The sequence below is a fragment of the Cheilinus undulatus genome, linkage group 8 (assembly GCF_018320785.1).
Source record: "Cheilinus undulatus linkage group 8, ASM1832078v1, whole genome shotgun sequence".
Taxonomy (NCBI): domain Eukaryota; kingdom Metazoa; phylum Chordata; class Actinopteri; order Labriformes; family Labridae; genus Cheilinus; species Cheilinus undulatus.
Genome location: NC_054872.1, coordinates 46,035,653 through 46,051,125, shown reverse-complemented (window position 1 = coordinate 46,051,125; position 15,473 = coordinate 46,035,653). Strand labels below are relative to the sequence as shown.

The 15,473-nt window shown below is 38.8% G+C and overlaps 1 protein-coding gene across 1 annotated transcript in view; it reads left to right on the top strand.

Annotated features, from left to right (window-relative positions):
- The window catches only part of agmo (alkylglycerol monooxygenase), an 82,322-nt gene that overhangs the window by 32,539 nt on the left and 34,310 nt on the right, over nt 1–15,473 (top strand). Inside the window, exons 4-10 of the mRNA XM_041792770.1 lie at nt 3,729–3,832; nt 6,186–6,281; nt 8,430–8,496; nt 8,587–8,652; nt 8,964–9,043; nt 9,408–9,542; nt 11,971–12,087. Coding sequence (XP_041648704.1) covers nt 3,729–3,832; nt 6,186–6,281; nt 8,430–8,496; nt 8,587–8,652; nt 8,964–9,043; nt 9,408–9,542; nt 11,971–12,087 — 665 coding nt within the window. The remainder of the gene's footprint in view (nt 1–3,728; nt 3,833–6,185; nt 6,282–8,429; nt 8,497–8,586; nt 8,653–8,963; nt 9,044–9,407; nt 9,543–11,970; nt 12,088–15,473) is intronic.

The following is a 15,473-nucleotide window of genomic DNA, read 5'->3' as shown; positions in this document are numbered from 1 at the left end:
CTGCCAAACTATGCAGCATCCCGCTGAGTCCAGAGATGAGGACATGGGCTTGCAGTGAAGCCTAGCCGTTCCTACTTCCTATCAGTGACACTGAGCATCAATCTTAGCCGACCTTAGTCCTGGATCCTGCCAAGTCTGATTCCAGCGAGGAGAAAAAAAGGAGAAAGAGTGAGTGCTGCTGGAATTAAACAAAGGCTGGATTATCCTCTGAATATGTCTCTTAGCGGGATAGTACATCTCTGAATCCCCCATGGTTCAGAACGGAAGGAATGCCATAACTTTTCTTCGCCGTTGATGCAGTCAGTCATCTTTTCCTTTTTTTCTCTTCTCTCTGCACTCACTCATGGCTGTCATCTGTGTTTGGAAGGCAAATACAGTTAATAAAACCTGCTCTGTTTCACCTTTAATTTACACAACGCCATTTAACACCATATCTGACACTTCCAAAAGCATTCCCTGTGACAGTTTATCATGCACACCTGTTGAAACAGTAATATCCCTGTTAAATAACCAAGGTGTGGCAGTTATAACTTAGAAGTGTTAGATTTTTCCTCAGGGTTTCCTTCGGTGAGGGATTCCCCGTCAGCTTCACCGACTGGAAACAGCTTCAGAACTTTTTTCCTTTCGCTTTACCCACCTTCAGGTCTCAGCTGTGAGTTTATTCAGGTGCTGCAGACACTTGACCCACTGGGGCTTAGGACTAAGACTGTTATTAGACAGATAGGAAGAGGGACTTAGAGATGTGTTGTTTTTTATTTAACCCAAATTTAGATAAGCAACTAGGTATCCCAGGACACTGGGTGAACCTTGAATATACTTGTTTGAATACTTTTAACCTAAAAAAATGTCAAACCTGCAGTTTAGGGCATTTGCAAAGTCAGGTTTGAAGAATGGTCTGACACCTTGGAAATATCACTACTTATGTGATTTGAAGAGCAATTAACTTCTTCTCTGTATGTTAATAATGACACAACACCCAAAAATGTTTAGCCCAACATAGATGCAACAGCTGGGTTTCAAATCAGAGGTAGCATTTTTTGAAGGATCCAGCCATCATTGTTGGTCTTAGACCATTCAGGCGATCTAGACACCTTGTCTGCACCGTCAGCTGTCCCGCCAAGGAAACCACTTGAGGGCACATGAGATAGCACAGCGCCTATATAACTACATCTTGTGTAGGATGTAAACTAAAAACATGATACTTAATCTTATTCTGAGATCAGGACTATCATAATGTTATCAGTAATCAATAGTAACCTCAGGTCAGCTCAAGCTGATGACTGGTGGTCAGAACATAACATCAGCACTTTGTCTAACATTTTCCTCCATGCACATGTGTAACTTTCCCAGTGCATCAGTTTAATCAGTGACAGAGTTAGCTGGGGACTTTTAGTCGACTATGTTCATAGATGTGGTCGTCTAACCTTGCAAAGCAGAGGATTACGCCAGAATCCAAATAATTAGGCAAATCCATCTTGCAAAGCTCCATTCTGTGCCAGACCCAAAGACAGGTCTGGCTAATCAGCATTGTTTGAAGAGAACGAGGCTGCAGGTGGGGTTAAGTTGCACTATAAGTTGTTACCGTGTTCTCACGCCAAATGCCAACAATTGCCAAATTGCGCATTCATAATCGTGCAAATAAAAAGAGTTTGCTCTCTCAGTTTGTTTAATTGGCATTTCAGTCAACAAACATGGCTGGGCTTGACTACATTAAGAGGATTGCAGCTTCTCATCTGCTGTGATGAAGAATACACAACGAGCCACACTCACACCTACGAGCAATTTAGAGTCACAGAGTAGATTTCCCTCATTTATTATCATATTCTTCTTTTTACCTTGTTGGACTGAGCTGTTTCTCTTTGTTTTTAGCTCTGATAACTAGGCACCAGTTATATTTGACACCAGGGGTTCTCAATCTTTTCAGCCCGGGACCCCCAAAACAAAGGTGCGAGAGACCAGGGACCACCACTGTACCTGAGGTAGTTGAACACAGCCATGCACATTCAAGAATAGTCATGTGCAGACATGGTCGCCCATAAGGGGGGATAAAGGGGAGAGCTTTCTGGGGCCCCGACAAGCTGGGGGACCACAGAGTTCAGCAAAAATCATGGTCCATTGAAAAGTTAAGCGGTGATATCCATATTTTATATCAACTTGAGTAATAACAACTTTTATCAAAGAAATAAATGTTTTTTATTCTTTTGTGCCATGGTAAATAGCCTTCTTAAAAATGATTTTGAAAGAAGCATAAAAAGGTTTAAGTGGTAAAAAAAAATAAGATAGAAATGGCAAAAAGTACGCAATGAGTGGCAAAAATGAGTTAAAATGGCATAACCAGCATAAAAATTGGCTGAAATGGGTGTAAACTGGCAAAAGTGGCATAAAGATTGTTAAATAATGGGCCAACAGAGGCAACAATAGGTGGAAAGTGTCAAGAATATTCAGAGGTGGCAAAAACAGGCAGAAAAAAGTGGTGGAAAGTGTTTAAAATTGACAGAAATGGAGTTTGAGTGGTAAAAATGTGTTAAAATTGGTTGGAAAGGTGATAAAATGGGTTAAAATTCAGCAAAATCAATGTAAAGTGGCAAATGTATAATTTAGAAAATATTAGGTTTTTTAAAGCATCTGGAGACTCCCTTTAATTGTCCCAGGACCCCCAAAGGGGTCCTGACCCCTAAGTTGAGAACCATTGTTTTACACTACTAATATTGAAGAAATATATATCTATGTATTGGAATATAAATTTTCACATCTTAAATTGTTTGTCAGCAGGCAAACCAGCATGTTTTCAAAGAGATATAACGGTGCATCCCCAAGCTAAAAATAAGGATATATGCATGTGTGCAGGGTAAAAGCTTCCATTCCTGTCATGTTTGATTTTAACTCTGCCATTTTAGCTTCTAAACCACTAAAGAGTGACCAAGTTCACTCATCCTTTTCACCGTTTTCACTCCAGTTCGACTGTTTGATAATTGAACCTTTAATCACACATCTAATCACACATCAAGGCTGCCTCATAAAACTCAATCCTCTATTCATAACCCGAGCTACTTTTCATTAAAACAAATACATTAAGCTATACATAGTCTATATGGGCTTTGTGGTTCAGTAATATTTGAAGGTTACTGTTCTCTCTCGTTCAGCTGCTGAAGCCAAAGTGGACTGGAGGTGCCAAAAAGCACAGACCAGACGGGGTGGTCCGGAAAGCGGCGTGGAGATCCTGTGAAACTTAACAAGCATGTTCCCTTTGGATGTAAAAATGAAGTGTAACACAGATATTAATGTAGCAAGTATCACAACACAGCAGAGGAATGTAAACTGGAGCACTGGGACATCAGGCTGGACGCTAACCAGCTGCAGTCCAGTACCCCCACACTCATAATAACCTGACCCCCCCACCTACTCCAAACTAAATGGACGGCTACATTCAAGGCTCAACTTTTCATCACAGCCGGCCAGAAGCGGGGCTGAAATGTCTCCTTCTGGAGTTGAAAGTATCTGGTTTCTTATCAGGGGAAGGACTGGGGTTGATTCTTCAGATAAATCACTTGTAAAGACAGCTGAATGTGTGCGAGGGTTCAAGGCTCCAGTGTGAATCTCATGAACGTTACATGGCTGCCGTTAGCTCTGTAACACATTAATGAGCAGGTGGATAAACTGATAACCTCATATGAGATATGGACCCTTTGGCGTCAGTTTAAGTTGAGTCTATATGTTTGTCTCCACAGAGGTGTCCTTTATCTGGGCTGCTCACCAGGTTCACCACAGTTCAGAGTACTACAACCTCACCACGGCCCTCAGACAGTCACTCACACAGCAGTTCACTTCCTGGGTAAGTTATTATACATCCTCTTTCTGATTAAATGTAGTCTGAGTTTCCTTTTCCTCAAAGATATCCCATTTATTGATGGTGTAATAAAAAAGGATATTTCCTGTCAAGTTATACAAAAGGAAACTTAGTCCTAACCATCTTTGCCTTAAAGGTCAAATACTGTTGATAAAATAGTTAATCCTCATCCAAGGACCCTGAACGGGATAAGTGGTGTAGAAAATGGTTGGTGAGTGGCACTGTGAGAAAAGTGATTGAGTTGGAGCGTAGAGCTTAGCGATTAGTCAGTTCAGCTTACATTTAGCCCATCTTCAAAAAATGTGACTCAAAAAATTCAAGGTTTAATGTTCTTTATTAGTACCCAAAAGGGTACGGGGTACAGCATCCAAGAGACAAAAGCAACAACAGGAATTCAAAATTCAGGACTCAATTTCCAAAAAAACATTAAAAGCTGACATTAAAATGCTAAAACAAACATTAATGATTAAACCAAGGCATGATAAAGTGCTCTAGATGACATCCATTATAAAATAATACCAAAGTCAAAAATGCCAAAGTGCTTTTGAAGGCTCCCTAAAATAATACATATTCTATTGAAGTTGAAGTGCATCATCATGTGAAAGTTTTGTTTAGAAGTGCAATAGATGCAGGTACAAAAGTGTTCCTGTAGTGTTTAGTTCTTCCTTAAGGATCAATAAAGCATCGACCGGAGCAAAGAAGTTGAAACTCTGAATTTAAAGGAGGAGAACAGTCTTGGAGCAAGGAACTGGCCTGTTAGGAATAAAGATCTGATAGGCTGAGTTGTTGCTCACCTATAAGCTTGCTTGCCCACTTCACGATTTGGTTAAGAGCATTTTTGTTTTTGAAGGACAAGTTACCAAACCATAAACAAGGGGAAAAGACAGGACAGATTCAGTGAAAGCTCAATAGAATAATATCAAAGTTTTATCAACATGAAAAAGAGCAAGTTTACTCGGACAAAATAGTCACCAGTGTGCTTTTTTGCAGACAGCCTTACTATTCTTCTCAAAGGTCAGTTTAGAGTCAATAATCATTCCGAGATATTTACAGCTCTCCGCACATTAAGCTGCCTGGTTTAGAGCATGAGCTCTAAAGTCTAGGATCATTTCCTTTGTCTTTTTGTCTGGTGACAAACTCATCCACGATGGGACCGTGGCTGTACTCATCATTGTGCAACAAACTCACAATAACGGAATCATCTGCAAATTTGACAATAAACCTGTCTCATGTTCACTTTTGCACATGTTTGTGCACAAAATATACAGCAGTGGTGAGATAACACACCCCTGTAGAGAGCTTGTAGCTTACTTTGACTTTTTGTCATCTGTTTGTTAAAAAATCAATTATCCACCCAACAAGATTAAAACTCAGGTTAAAATGCTCTAAAAGCCTCATGGCAAGGATGTTGAGTTGGATTGTTTTAAAATTGGGTCAGTAATTGCCTCAGTTCGCAGTGTATGGCAGGCAAAGAGAAAAATAGAGCCAGCTTCCTCCCACTGAACAAAACATGCAAGTTAGCTTTACTGGTGACTCTAAATTGGACATGAGCATGCCTGGTCATTTGTCTCCATATGTTAGCACTGCGATTGACTGGTGACCAGTCCAGGGTTTACCCTGCCCCTAACCCTAATGGGACAAGCGGTAAAGAACATGGATGGATGGACGTATTGTGGTGGCTGAGATATTATAAATCCCAATCTGCTGTCTGGTCCATCCTAAACATTTAGAAATTTAGCTCAACACATATCCCAGTTATCCCCATCCAACATATTCCCACATCACAAAATCCTGGAATACTTCTTCTCCAATTGTAAAAACTGAACAAATCCTCAAATATTTATCAACTAATAATGTGTATTATGTATAAAATCTGACAGATGGTAGGAGGATATTTGCACCTGAACGACTGCTAAATGAAATGCACTCTTCAGGAGTACACTACATCTAGCACTCTTTGTGTTATTGTGTGAAATGATGTATTCTGTCTTGTTTTTCCTTTTGTCCTTTAGCTTGTTTGGCACAATTTCTGTGTATATGTTAAATTATTTGTGTTTTAAAGGTCCAGCTAGGACGGGCATTGCAATTTTGCTCAGGCTATAAGTGCTGCATTGGGTTTACTAGCTTCATATTTGTCTGAAAACATTATCAAATCTGAGAACAGTCCCATAACATTCACCAGATTAAGGCAGGTGAAACATGTAACTAGAAATCTCTGGTCTGTTGATCATCAAACCTCTTACATTACACAGATACCAGTTGTAAGTCTTAAATCAAAGTCTCCATTGGGTCTCCATCAGTGTTTACCTTGAGTTTGATTCTCTTGTCTCCTTAACAGATTTTCTACGTGCCTCTGGCTCTGATTGCTCCCCCCTCCATCTTCCTTGTTCACATCCAGTTAAACCTCCTGTACCAGTTCTGGATCCACACAGAGGTAAACATTTAAACCCAGGTTAAAGACTCTGCAGTCACTCTGATGTTGACTTTTGTTGTACATTGTTGAGAGAACTTAATCTGCCTGAACAAAAAGCTTGTAAAGTTACCATTCTTCCTCTGCCAATACTAATCTGTCTGCTAAGCTCAGCCTTTGTAGACACAGCGCTGCAGTGGAACCTGTGTTCAATAAAAAATAATGAGTTTTTATGAAATATTCCAAACAGAAGCATGACCACTCTCAGCCTTTAAAGCGACTGGGAGTATCACTTTTACAATCTTCAGAGGGAATGAATGGATTTAAAACGCCTTCCATCTTTTAGTGCACTATTAGTGAAAACAGTCGTAATAGTCACAATTTTCTGAGGGGATGTAATTTATGCCTCTTTTATGGCCTTTTTTTTTATGTCATATAATTTATTGGCACTCTGTTGCTGCACCGCTGCAGCCTCGGTGCCTCACAGTGAAGTGGTGGAGACCCTTTCCATTCCTGATGAAACTCTCACGCTCGGCTGCCAGACGCAGCCATTACATTGAAATAATGACTCACTGAAATTCTGAGCAGCCGTGCACATTTCTCCAGACTGACAGGTTGGTCGCATTAATGCAAAACATTAAAAATAAAGCAAAAAGTGGCTGTCGCAAAAGAAACATGAACTGTGTGAAGTATGCTGTGTAGCCTCTGTAATAAATCTGACTCTCTTAGAGATCTGTTTGATATCAGATCCAGAAAATATGCTTTTTTCTCATTTTTGCACAAAATGTACTGATATGCATTTGTAATGAATGTTTAATTACTCACTAGATCTAACACTGATTCAATACTAGGGATGTAAATTCAGTTACTGTAATAATGCCATATGGCTGTATTCCTCTGTATTAGTAAGATAAATATAGCTGTATGAAATGGTTGCTATAATTCCCTGTTTCTCTTAACCTTGCAGAGAAGATGAGTTGGTCAGAGTTGCTTTTCCCTGGTCGGAAAATAACCGGACCAATCAGTGTTATTTAAGGAAAATTAGGCCGCAACTATGGACGTGTTTTAACTGAGGTGACCACAAGCCTGTCAACAATGGCAATCAGTGAAGAGATTGGTGCCCTTTTCAAGTCCAGGCACAAATTCTTGGTTGAATTGAGGTCTGGGGTTTGACTCGGCCACTCCAGAACATTCCCCTTGTTCTCTTTAAACCATTTCTGTGTAGCTTTATGGTATGCTTTGGGTCATTGTCTTAATGAAAAAAATATCCCAAGACGTAATTCTCTTGCAGACGGAATGAGATTGTCTTCCAGGATTTTCCTATATTTTACTGAATTTATTTTACCCTGTACCTTTACAAGCCTTCCAGGGCTTGTAGCCAAGAAGCTTCCCAACAGCATGGGGCTGCCAACACCGTGCTTCACAGTGTAGATGGTGTGTTTGTCAGTGATGTGCAGTGTTTGGTGTCTTGTCTGATGGCCAAAAAGCACCATTTTGGTCTCTTCAGACAAAAGAAACTTTCTTCCAGGAGTCTCCCATGTGCCTTTTGGTGAACTCTAGTCTGGATTCAATTAGAATTTTCTTCAACAGTGGCTTTCTCTTTGTTGTCTTCAGATTCTGTCCCATCTCAGCTGCTGAAGCTTGCAACTCTTTCAGAGTAGTCATAGGTGTCTTGGTGGCTTCTCTCACTAGTCTCCGTCTTGCACAGTCACTCAGTTTGTGAGGATGGTCTGATCTAGACAGATTTACACATGTGCCCTATTCCTTCCATTTTTTCATGATGGATTTACCTGAACTTCAGGGGATTTTCAGTGCCTTGGATTTTTTGCACCCATCCCCTGACTCTTACTTTTCAGTCACATTTTTTCTGAGTTGCTTGGGGTGTTCTTTTGTCTTCATGGTGTAATGGTAGCCAGGAATACTGACACAGGTGTCTTTATACTACAAACACTAAGTCACATTCACTGCACTCAGGTGATCCTCATTTCACTAACTGTGAGACTACTTGCACCAGTTGGCTGGACCTCTGTTGAATTAGGTCAGTCACTTTAAAGGGAGTGAATATTCATGCAGTATTGCAGAGTTTTTTCCTGTCTTATTTTCTTCAGCAGTGACAGCAGTATGTCACAGTCACAAAACCAGTATCATTTGACCAACTTTTCTTTTTTAAAGCTAATCAAAGATCTCGGACCTCTGGAGTGGATCTTCAACACCCCAAAACATCACAGAGTTCATCATGGTGAGAAATGTCCCATTTTATGAAGAAAAAGGAAGAATCGAATACTGTCTTCTGTAATTTAACAAAATTGTAATTGTTTTTTTCAAACAGGGAGGAACCTGTATTGCATTGACAAGAACTATGGAGGAATCCTGATCATTTGGGACCGACTGTTTGGTAAGGAAAGAAACCAGGTATTTGTGGAGGAAGTGACTTTTAATTAGCATCAACAGCTAGGCTGGCCACACTAAAGTCACATCAAACTCTGAATGATGCTGGATGAAATCTCAGGGGCCTTAACTGAAATGATCTGCAAATAGTTTGATATCAATTGATTTTTTCTAGTAGATATTTTTGTTTTTTAATGACGCCCAAAATCCCTTGCTGCACCCTTGCATACAGCTGTCAAAAATGACCATAATAAGTTTCATTTTAGATTGAAAGTGAATCATAACAATTTTTTTAAAACCTGTCCATCTCCTTCTTAGGCACCTTTGCTGAGGAGCAAGAAAAAGTGATTTTCGGCCTGGTCTTCCCCATCAACACCTTTGAAATCCTCTACGTTCAGGTGAGTCTTAGCTTCCATTGATGGTGCGTCTACCATCTGTCTTCCAGTATAAACACGTTCAGCTGATGAAGCGTGAGCTCATGTTTCCCTCGCTGGCTAAGCGGTCATTTTGTAACCAAAACATTATTACTTTACTCCAAACAACGTGCCCGGCTGAGGTTAAGGAGGCTGACAAATCAAACAGCAGGAGGGGGGTGTTGTGATTATTTTTGCTGCCTTCACTTCTGGCTGGAAGCAGCAGGAGCCCAGTGAATGCAGAATCATTTCTACTCAGGATTAATTAGCACAGCTGTGGCTTCATACTCTCAAATCAATAAAACGTGAACTCTGATTGTACGTTGACGTTTGATTTCTCCCTCTTTAGCTACACTACTACTTCCATTTATGGGAACGGTCACAAACTTACAAGACAATCTCAGACAAAGTGATGACTTTCTTCAATGGTCCCAGTTGGAAACCTGGTAAAGGCCGACTAGGCGACCATGACGACAATCCTGTGGTGAGTAAAAAAGAAAAGAAATTACACATTTTCTCACAGAAATGCCCTCAAGCTTCATTATCCTTCGTTTTGACACGCCAAACACAGACCTAAATGACTCAGAGCATTCCTGATTGAAGGATTCACTTATTCTGCAACTTTTACAAGGAACTGCCACATCAAATAAAAGCTTTGTAGAGGGAACACAATAAGTTCATTTTCAACAACTTTAAGAGCAGTCTGCGGGATTCAAACCACATGCACTTAAAGTGTAAAAGTTCATGTGTATGTGTGCAGAAAGAAACAGGCTCCAGCTGAATGCTCCTTTGAAATCATGCTAATGGTGTTAGTTAGTTCAGTCATGCTTCACACTTAAAGGAAGAACTTTGACGTCACAATAAATTGGCTCCTTCTGCCTCTTAACACGACAAAAGTGGGAGTTTCACTGAAATAACTGTTGTTTTGATATCTGACTGTTAGGGAGAGAAAGGAGGGAGAAAGGGAGGTTAAAAAGGAGACAAAGTTTGATATTTTTGAGAAAATACAGAGCAGCCTGCAGGGATGAGGATGGGATTCTGGGGTAACCCACATGTGGTGGCTCAGTTCCTCTGAATCCTGGGAAACCCCCTGAAAAGAGACAGGCATCAATGATTGGCCAAGTTTTTGTGTTTCATTCCCAAAAAGGATGCAGTTTCAGCATGAAGCCCCGAGGCCTGATTGCTTATTAATAAGAAGCACAAAAACAGGTCAAATGACTCAGGGAATTCTTACAGAAGGACTCATATGTTCCTCTGTGTTAGGGATAAACCACTACACCCAATAAATCCTGGATGGCTTTTTAGATAGAGCACAACACAGAAACTTCAATTTAGACTTGAGAAGACTGAAAGCAGCAGTTTTTTCCTCTGCAAAGAAAACAATGCAAAACTAGGAAGTACTGAAGAGAGACAAAGCTCTTTGGTAGAGTTTCAACACGGTTCTCTTGTTTTTGAGTATGAATTTCATCTTTTTGTGAGATGTACTCTCCTAGAAATTTTGAGTAAACATAGGTCTTACAGCAGGGATTTCAGAAACTTTTGCTGACTAGAATTCAGATAATTACAGGATGATGTCCTAGAAACCATTTGAGGTATCTCACAGGAAGGTTTGGGATGCATCCTTGAAATTTTAGGCTATCGTTCAACAAATTTTCCTTTGATAATTTTTTTAGAATTTTTATAGAAATGTACAAAAGTCCCTAGAAATTTTTGGAAAATGTATTTAGTAAGTTACTTTTTGAGCAATTTTTGAAAGTTAGTAGAATTTTGTTCAAGAGAATTTAAAAAATATTAGTCATTAAATTTCAAGTTTTTGTACAGGTAGCTCATTTTACCTGGAAATTTTCCCAGAATGACAGAAAACTTACAGGATTTTTTTTACAGAAAACCTTTGGAATTTCTGAGACTTTTTGTGAACTTTCAAGAATCCTGGAAATGCTTTTTTTTTTTTTTTTTTTTTTTTTTTTTTAATTATCAAGATTTCTTTTCAAAGATTTTTTGTGGAATATTTCAGGATACTTTGCCGAAGTATTTCTAGAAAGCCTTTTTATTCTTAACCCAGATAGCTCTAGGAATGAGCCTGGAAATTTACCAGAATATTCCTGAAAACTTTTAAGGAATACTGGAAGCATTTATTTTTCAAACTATCAAGACCTTCTTAATGATTTTCCTCAATAAAATTTCCAGAATACTTCCTGAAATTACCAGGAATTTTCCTAGGAGGGAATTTTGTCAGGGTATTTCTTTTTTCTTTTTTTTTTTCTTTTTTTTTTTAACCCAAATAGCTTCAGAAATTTAACTTGAATTATTGCAGAAATGTTTGAGAATTTTCTAGAAATTATTGTGCATTTTTCCAGAAATATTTCAGGGACTCTCTTGTAAACTTTAAAGAAACCTCCTGAAAATATATGTCAAGGAATTTTGTCCAAACTTGATAATTTTGGGGAGGAGTACTTTGGAATATTTCCATCATATGCACTGAAGTACTCCAAACTTTCCCAGAATGTTTATTCTCCAAGTAATTTCCCCCTAAATCTCCAGGATTTACCTTAGAAATTAAGCAGAATATGCATGAAAACTTTTGCAGAAAATTATTTCAGGAATAGTCCCTGACATTAGCAGGAATTTACCATGAAATTTTCTTGATTTTTGTTTCAATTTTTCATTTTGAATTTTTAGAAAATGTAGGGAATTCCCTGGACCTTTCCTAGGGGATTTTTTGAAAGCTTTCACTTGAACATTTTTGCATATTTTCCCACTGAATGTTAATATTTTCATTATGTTGGCATGAATGTGAAGTTCAGCTTGAATAAAAGCCTGCTAAGTGGTGTGAGAATCTGTACAGAAATATTGCATTTGACAGGAAAAGGAATAGCAGTGGTTAATTAAAAAGTTTTATTTTTCCTGTTCAGGTCACTGGAAAGGAAGTTCCTCATGAGCCCAACTGGTCGCTGCCTATTCAAGTTTATGTGGTCATGCATTTCCTGCTGGTGCTGTGGACTTATCATGATCTGTTTGAAAACAAGATGGTATGTATTTTAACCATGACAAGTAAGTTTAGCATTTTTATTTTGATTAATCTGTATAAGTTATATTTTGTTTTTAAGAGATTGGACTTAAAGCTGGTACCACTGAAGTCTCATGCAGCCTCTGTGATGTTTAGGCTCATGTAATCTCTCAGATAAAGTATGAGAAGGTGGTTTAGATTTTTGATTCCAGTCTGAGTGTTGCGTGTTGTTTACCACCATTATTCCACCCGATCATGTAGTTTGTTTGTTGTGGTTTCTCCGAGTTCGAGCAGAGTCCTGTACTTATCCAGCAGGGAAAGAGCAGCTCTGTGTAACATCATGACAGGATGACTGATCGACATTCCCCTTTAGAACAACCTTTGTCTATTATTTTCCACTCCACGAGCCAAAAGACCCCCTTCCTCCTCCTCCCTCAGAAAGAAAGAAGCAGGTCTCTTCAGCAGTTATCTTTGGAAGCCTTTTTTCCCCAGACATAGTTTTGGTTAGCCAGAAACTTCTGTCACGCCCAGCCCCTTCAAACTCCCAAATAAAACAGCCCGTCTTTTTGTGATGGCTACCTCCATGGCGCTCCGTCAGTTGTGGTCCCCCCACCCTTCTCTCAAACACACCTCCCATCCAGGGTCGAGGTTTCCCCTCCCTCCTGTCGAATGAAACACCAGCTGGTGGTCCAGCAGTGAACACAAACGCCTTAATTGTCGAGTCAACCATTTCCCAACCCAAACAGCCTTCAGGATGCAGCAATCAGGACTTGGAGGGAAAATAACAAAGTGAGTGCTCTGGCCCGACAATAAATCATGTCACTCTTATGTATTTATACACACATGTTCGCTAGCTGCTTATTTAGCTTGACAATTGATGATACACTGCTGGACAATTTATGGGCCGAGCGTTAATTCAAAACCACGAAAACAAGGTTATTTCTAACAAGTCAAACTAGTCTTCAATTACATCATCAGCAGGCCCGCGTGTCCGTTTATTATAGGTCTGATGATCTGTTACTATTAGAGGCAGAGAGGGGAGGTGACCATGTCATAATATCTCATCTCAGCTCCACATGTGGTGTTTTTCTAACTGCAAAATATAAACTTAAATACCTGCTGTGGCATCAGTGACCATTTTAGAGGGTGATGCATGAAGTCATCCTCCTTTTTTCTGCCAATTAATCCACATGCTTAGTAATCTTCAAGTATAGGTGGTGTGTTATCATTACAGCTTACACAAGTCTTTCTGCTGACCCATCAGATCTAGTCTGGTGACTCTGTTCTGTAGTCTCTGGGAGCGGCAAAGAGCAACATTATTGTGGATGATAATATAGCAAGCAGGTGGTGAAGAAAGAAATCAAATATTTCTTTGTCATGCAGTATATAGTTTCTGCACTTTTGGGAACTTTCTTGCAAACTTTTAGGATGACTTTTTAGATAGAGCACAACACAGAAACTTTCATTTTAGATTTAAGGAGACAATATATATATATATATATATATCAGTCACAATAATTTCTGATTCTGATAGGATAATTTACCAGACACTGTCAGGAAATTAAGCAGAAGCTTTTCTAGAAAATATCAAGAGTTATTTAAAAGCCTTTGGGAACTTTCTTGCAAACATATTTGAAACTATCAAGTGTTGTTTTTTTTTGTTTTTTTTTAATTCTCTTTAGAATATTCCAGGATTATTTCCTGAAATACTCAGGAATTTTCAAAGAGCTGTATTTTTTCAGAAAATCCTCCACGAAAAAACATCAAGTATTTTATTTATTTATTTATTTTTTTGAGTGAGATATCTCTTGGAATTTATGTGGCAAATTAACAGAAAATGCCTAAAAACTTTCAGGAATTTTTGCAAAAAAACTTTTGAAATTTTTCTGAAAATAATCAGTAAATTTTCAAGCAACTTTTGGGAACTTCTTTAAAGACTTTTTATAGAATTCTGGTTATATATAGGTGTGTGTGTGTGTGTGTGTGTGTGTGTGTGGGTGTGTGTGTGTGTGTGTGTGTGTGTGTGTGTGTATCTTTAAACTATCAAGACTAACTATCAAGGAAATATTCCTGAAATACTCGTGAATTGTCCTATAATTGTATTTTGTCAGGACATTTTTGAAAAAATCAAAAATGTCTTTTTTTTTTTTTTTTTTTTTTAACCCAGATAACTCTAGGAATGTACCTGGAAATGTATCAGAATATGTCTGAAAACTTACAGAATTTTTTTAGGAACTTTATTTGTAATTTTCTTACACTCTTTTATGAGTGAAAATGCCTTTAAACTTCTATGAATTGTTGCAGAAATTTTCAGGAATGTTCTGGAATGTAAATTAAGTCAATTCAGCTCCCATAGTACTGAATTTAATATTTCATCTAAGTTTATATAATTCTCGAAGGTTCCAAGTGTAATTAACCTTCACTGTTTGCAATTTAATTACTAACACATTGTAATGCACTTTTCATTTTCAAAGATTGCCATCTTTTTTGTAGACCTCATGGCAAAGTCAGGTGTCTGAAAGTCACCACTCTTTACTGCAGACAACCTTTTGCCACCAGTGCTAAGTGACTAACTCAGTGGATAACTTCATTCACAGTGCAGAAGTGTATAAAATCAAAATCAACAATAATCCACCAGAAACACCAGCAAAGGAATCCCTACAGTGATCACTGTGCAACAGGCAACATCTAAACACGTCCAAACACTCTACCCAAGGGCATGATGGGAACCCCCCCTCCCCCAGATTTGAATTAGGGATGGACAGAGTAAATAACTTCAACTCTGAAAGCCATTTAGCTCAGCGTGGCATTATAATGGGGGTTAAAATCAACTCTGAAATGTTAAACACTGAGAATACAACACTCCAGTTTTTGCTGTGTGGTTGGACAAGCAACTTAAGAAGCAAACATAGATTCAGTGTTGAGAAGTGACATCTTAGAGGGCATTGCAGTAAGTAAGTAAAATCCCTGTCAGTTGACCACCAAAAAGTTCCAGGTTTGCATTGTGGAAGACTGTGTTCGACCACTTTACACTCTACATTGAATAACCTTGTAAAGCCGATGGATTGGCCAGATTTAGAGTCTGTCATCAGGTGGATCCATCTTGCAAAGCTTCAACCTGCTACACTTGTTGACGGTCAGAGAATGATTCAAGCAGTCAGCATTATTTGAAGAGAAAGAGGCCATAGCTATCAGCATTATTTTGTTTAAGCAATTGCAAGACAGTAAACAACAGTGTTCTGTGAAGATTTTGCCATGGATTCAGCTATAAAGGCAGTTTAATCAGAACTGGACGACATTTCTTTATTAAAAGAACAGCAGATAACTGCACTGAAAGCTTTTCTTGGTGGAGTGATAGTTTAGTTCTTTTCCAGACTGGATTCTGCAAGAGTTTAGTTAACCAAGTGT